The sequence below is a fragment of the Lipotes vexillifer genome, unplaced genomic scaffold (genome assembly GCF_000442215.2).
Source record: "Lipotes vexillifer unplaced genomic scaffold, Lipotes_vexillifer_v1.1 scaffold173, whole genome shotgun sequence".
Lineage (NCBI taxonomy): Eukaryota > Metazoa > Chordata > Mammalia > Artiodactyla > Lipotidae > Lipotes > Lipotes vexillifer.
In genome coordinates this window covers 1,660,929-1,666,379 of record NW_006770924.1, presented here as the reverse complement: position 1 = coordinate 1,666,379, position 5,451 = coordinate 1,660,929, and the positions used below count along the sequence as shown (strand labels likewise).

The 5,451-nt window shown below is 46.2% G+C and overlaps 1 protein-coding gene across 1 annotated transcript in view; it reads right to left on the bottom strand.

The window, feature by feature from the left end:
* Positions 1-5,451, bottom strand: part of TANC1 (tetratricopeptide repeat, ankyrin repeat and coiled-coil containing 1) — a 127,689-nt gene that overhangs the window by 25,019 nt on the left and 97,219 nt on the right. The window contains exons 17-18 of the mRNA XM_007446459.1: positions 5,288-5,446; positions 2,815-2,893 (exon numbers count right to left, since the gene is read on the bottom strand). Coding sequence (XP_007446521.1) covers positions 2,815-2,893; positions 5,288-5,446 — 238 coding nt within the window. The remainder of the gene's footprint in view (positions 1-2,814; positions 2,894-5,287; positions 5,447-5,451) is intronic.

The window sequence follows — 5,451 nt, the reverse complement described above, 5'->3', positions numbered from 1 at the left end:
CGAACCTGTGTCCCCTGCATCGGCAGGCGGACTCTCAACCACTGTGCCACCAGGGAAGCCCATCATCGGCTGGCATTTTAAAGCCAAGCTGTTCATAGCTAACCTACACTGAATAGACTTGTATGAACTCACACAAGGGTCAAACAGAAATAAGGAACTGCATTATTCACACACAGCGTCTGGTTGTCCCGTCACCTGCCCACACCCCAGACACGATCACTCCTGGGATCTTACCCTCTCACTGTGGTTGGAGACAGACAAGCTCCATCCTAGAGTGCCTTAGACACAAAGCACCACTGACCACACCCAGGAAAGAGGATCAAACAAACCAGGAAGCAAAACAATCGCTTTCACTCTGAGGGTCCCCAGCAATTAGGAAGAGTGCACAGAGCAGCTGCTGGGGACCCACCAGCTGGCAGCTTAGTGAGAACAGGATTATGAGCTGACCCATCCACTCAGGCTGTCATCAGCACCAGGGCCTTCCCTTCCAGAAGGCATTTGGGGTCAGGTAATGTGGACCCTATGTAGCCAAATCCCAAACACAGACCTCACAATCTGGGCAATGCAGCAGACACTCGTGCAAAGCCCCATTATTTGCAGATGTTTTCTCATCTAAAACCTCCTCCTCAAGATTTCAAAGTATTCCTCTGACCTGGAAATCAGGAGGGTTTGTGGTAGCCGACATTGGTGGACATTTTTGAAGGAACACAGGAGAAAGGTATCAGATAGAAAAACGCGGAGCAGGCAAGATTGGTTTTACTGACATGCAGCCACAGAGCACTGCTGGGGCCTCTAAGCCTGAGAAATAGTGCTTAGCTTTCTCTTGGTTTAAATTTTTTCAAAAGTCTCTCAAACGCTTGCCTGAGTTAATTCACTCATAATGCCTGCTGAGGGAAGATGTGACCTGCTTCTCAGGCTGCAAAGTGGTCTGAAGGTTATGCACGAGGCTTTGGAAGGGAGAGGCTGAACAATTACTCATCCTTTCACTGAGGCTCATGGGCGTCTGTAGTTTCTCTTACGTGCTTCTTGAGCCTGCAACCTAGCAGCTTCTCAAGGGGGAAGGGAGGGAGGTGGTTACTGAAATTCAGGACTCATCACCTCCAGACAAAACAGACTGCTCACAAAGAGCCCTCAAATGAAGCCCTTCTCTGCTTCTCTGGACTTTTTTTTTCCCAGAAAGAAAACCCAACTCTAATATTAAAGATTGGAGATTCTTATTTGAGCTAAGTGAGGGCTGTCACTGTACTGCTACTAGCACTGACCCTCATCATCATCACCAGCTCCTCTCATTACTGGCACTGTAAGGCCGGCACTTTAGACAGCTTCTCACAGTGCTTCTCTATTTGTCCTGAAGCCATGAAACCACCTGGGTGCCCTGTTAGGAAAGGAGAGTCTTGGACTCACCCTAGACCTAATGAATCAGAATCTCTAGGCTCAACTGCCCCAGGGGTTCTGATCATTGGGAACATTTGGCCAAGATTATCTCATCTCATTTAGTCTTCACTGCAATCCTAGAAAAACTTATTTACCTCATTTGACGAGGAGGCAAAGTTACCTGCCCTAAGTTGATAACCAGGCAACGGAAAGCAGGGATTCGGACCTTCTGGCTAAGCACAGAGAAAGTCACGTGCTAACCTGCCCGGCTATCCTGCTGCCTGCAACACAACAGGAAGCGGTAGAAGCCTTCCTTCTATCAAATTACAGAGCAGCCCGTACTGTGGTACAGAGAAACGGGTGGGGGAAAGACTCCAGAAGGAATTAAGGCCAGTATTTATATCCACACACGTGTACCCCAAGCATAATCGAATCCCGTTTGGGGGTCCTGTGCTCTCCCTGAACCCCGGGTCATGCCACCTCTCCTCCCGCCGGGACCCCCATGGCCCACATCACCACAACTAGCAGCTGTAAGCCCCGCGTGTGTGCGTGATGGCAACCGTGGGTTGGGGGGGGTGAGCACCTGTGATACCCACCAGGCAACTCTGAGTCTTTTCCTAATAAGTATAAGTTAGCTGATGGACTCTACACACTACCATTTGGCTTGTTAGGAAATAAGTGAGAAGCATTTGGAAATAAATCTCTGCAGGAGACACTGAAGTCATATACACTAGGTATACACACAGGACACAGCCTGGAAATGCATATTAAACACCTTGGTTACATCTATTAAACAACAACTGCTAACAAAGTCTTACATTTCTAATACCAATTCAGTCAAATGGAAAATTTCAAAGCAGTGTTATTTATATTAATCTGACAAGGATCCAACTCAGATGTACTCGCCCCAGGCTTCCTTCCTCCACTACAGCTCAACACACACCCGCACACCCTCGGAAACTGACTTGTTAGCTGGTATTCAGGATTTTAAGCAGGCTCCGTGAGGACTGAGCCCTACTCTCCTTCCAGGAGGCAGGCCAGAGCCTTCCTTGCTGAGCACCTTTGATTCACCTGAACATGGGGCTGGAAGTTCCCACTCTGCTCACTCTGCACGGGTCACAGGAAGACCAGGTTGGTAAGGACATGAGAAAACTCAGCAAAGCAGAAACCACTACCTTATTTGGGTATTTCTAGCTGACATTCATCACATGCACAGAAACTGCTGGTAAATCCAAAATGATTCAAAGCACACTTGCTTCTAGAAAAGTTTCACTAGCCATTTGGGAAGTTTTAAAAGCTCTTAACTTCAAATGCTTTGTGATAAAATAGCAATAGGACTAGATGCATCCCAAGTCATTCTTAAGACAATTAGGCCAAAATGCGGGCTAAAACGTCAAGAAGCTACTTGGCCCCAACTACAAGCAGTGGAACCATAATTACCTGTTTCTCCCCACAGGGTGTCGGTGCCACTGATGTCTATTTCATGCTCCTTTTCCAGTCCCAGCAAGCACTGGACCACCTGTCAGAAGTGGCAAGGTGATTTAATGAGCTCTCAAAGCCATATGTGCTTATTGTATCCTATGCATCAAAGGAGAGAGTGTGTTGTTTTTTAACCATGATTATCTTATGCTGCACAAGGAGAGAAAACATAACGAAAACGGTTTTCCAGCATAATTCGTATGCTATTCACACTTTCCCTTTGAGAAGGAGAAGAAAAAAAGACAGTGAATTTCGGCAACATTTGTTCAGGATTACTAGGTACTCAGAATTCTAATGAATTCCAACATGACCCAAATACGCCAGCCTAATCAACAAAGGACAGGGGAGATCATACACAGTGCAGTTTCTGCATAAATCGCCAGAAGATGGTGAATCCCTTCTTTCACAAGGAAGGAAAGCAAGGTGATGTACATACCTTTTCAGTAAAATAAAACAGTGCTGTTCCAAATTTCTCTACTGACAACATTATTCTTTTCTCTCTGTCAAAGAGCAGGCTGGGTCACAGGTGTGGAGGCAGGGGTGCTGGCCCGTGGGGAAACAGAAGTATCTGAGCCCCGAACCAGAGCCAACATCCACCACGCTCGTGTGCAGCGACCAGAGAGCTCACCGAAGCCATTTTCCACGTCTCTCAATCCACTCCCAATAAGGGCCCTACATCCTAGTCCTGAAAACCTGTGAATGTTACCTTACATGGCAGGAGGGGATGTGCAGATGTGATTACGAATCTTGAAATGGGATGATTATCCTGAATCATCCAAGTGTATATTTGATATACACTTGATAAGAACACAGCTGTTTATAAGAGGGACAGGAGGAACCAAGGTCAGAGGAAGGAAGAGATCAGGAGACAGGAGCCTCAGTTAGAGTGACACACTCTGAAGACAGAGGCAGGGTCACAAGCTAAGGAATAAAGGTGGCTTCCAGAAGCTGCAAAAAATAGAGAAACACTCTCCTCTGGGGCCTCCAGAAGGAACACTGGCTTCCTGACCCAACTTAATTTCAGCCTCTGACCTCCAGAACAGGTTGTTTTAAGACACTAAAGTCTGTGGACACTTAATACACCCTTCAAGTCTTTTGGTGAACAAATCCTGTCCTTTTCCACGAAACAGTTACTGGATGTACTGCAGTTGCTTTTCCACAGCTCCCCGCAGCCAGCTTTAAAAGGAGCTGAGACCAAGGTCACATCCATTGTGGCTTCCCTGTGCTCCCTAAGATGATTTTGCACATTCTGGACCCACACAGATTTAGGGCACAGTTTAAAGAGGAAAAACATCTACGTTCAAATAAGTGTACTTAACGCGCTCTCTCTGAATCTATGTATATGGGTATTTAAAAGTATTTATTTACATTTTTATTTTAAAGGAATTATAATAAACCCACCACATGGTAACATTTAACACGTTTTTATGAAATGAGTATTTTCTCCCAAGCTAAAACATATAGATAAGTTGACTTGACTGGCATCGTTTCACATTTTTGTAAATCTCTTTTACGTCTGTATTAAGAAAAAACAGCTGCATTTTCTTATATGCTTCTGCATTCAACTTACTGCAATATATTGTGTTGGCTGAAGCAGTGTATATGTATATTTTTGATGTTTTAAACGCCAACAATAAGCTAGCAGCGTGGGCGTGTATCTGCTCTAGTGTTTTCAATGCTAAAAGTCAGCCAGCTGGCTTTGCAACCAAATTACGTTTTAGTCATTGTGGGGAAGAATCTTACCAAACACTGGCAACTCTATAACTGCTTGAAGATACGTAATACACCGTGAGAAATACACGGAGAGAGAGGGTAAAATATTATTAAATTCACAGACACACGGGTCAGAAGATGCCAATGAATTCTTCAAATCGAGGAATACTGACACCTACCAGAAGTGAAGTGCTCAGTGTAACTACGGCATGAAGTTTTCCTTCAGTGCAGGAACCACGAATGATAAGCACTCTTTCATGCTACCAGAGCACTGAAGTTCTATTTTTAAAAATCCTTCAAATACTCAAGAACAAGTTTATAATTAGGATTCCATGTGATTATTGTTAAAAGATCACAAGGACAAAAGAATGAATCAAAGGGGAAAAAGGTAGACAGCAGAGCTAGAGGGTAAAAATAGAACAAGGAAGGAAGAGGGGAAGAAACAAGGAAGAGCAGAGAATGCACACAGTGGAGGGGCTCCACGTGGGAGCAGCCAGCCCCTACCGGGCCAGCACCTGAGACTGTGGGCACTCCCCTGCATTTTCACTCACAGGACAGGCTTGATAACAACAGATCTTTACACGTGATGAAACCCTCATTTTCTTTCATTCCTTTGGTGCATCACAAGCTAGCAACTCAGAAGGTGGATGCAAAACACCCGACCCACTGGGCTACACGGAGCTCCCAGTTTCCCAGGAAGGGCCCTGGCAGCCCCACTCACCGAGCTGTGGCCCATGCTGGCGGCCGCTGTCAGTGCCTGCTGCAGGGCCTGGCTCTTCCTCAGCACGCCTGGCTGGGGTGGGCCCACGGACCACTCACAGGTCAGTAGGTAGCGGAGAATGTCGCCGTGGCCCCTCAGTGCACTGTGGACCAGCGCGCACTGGC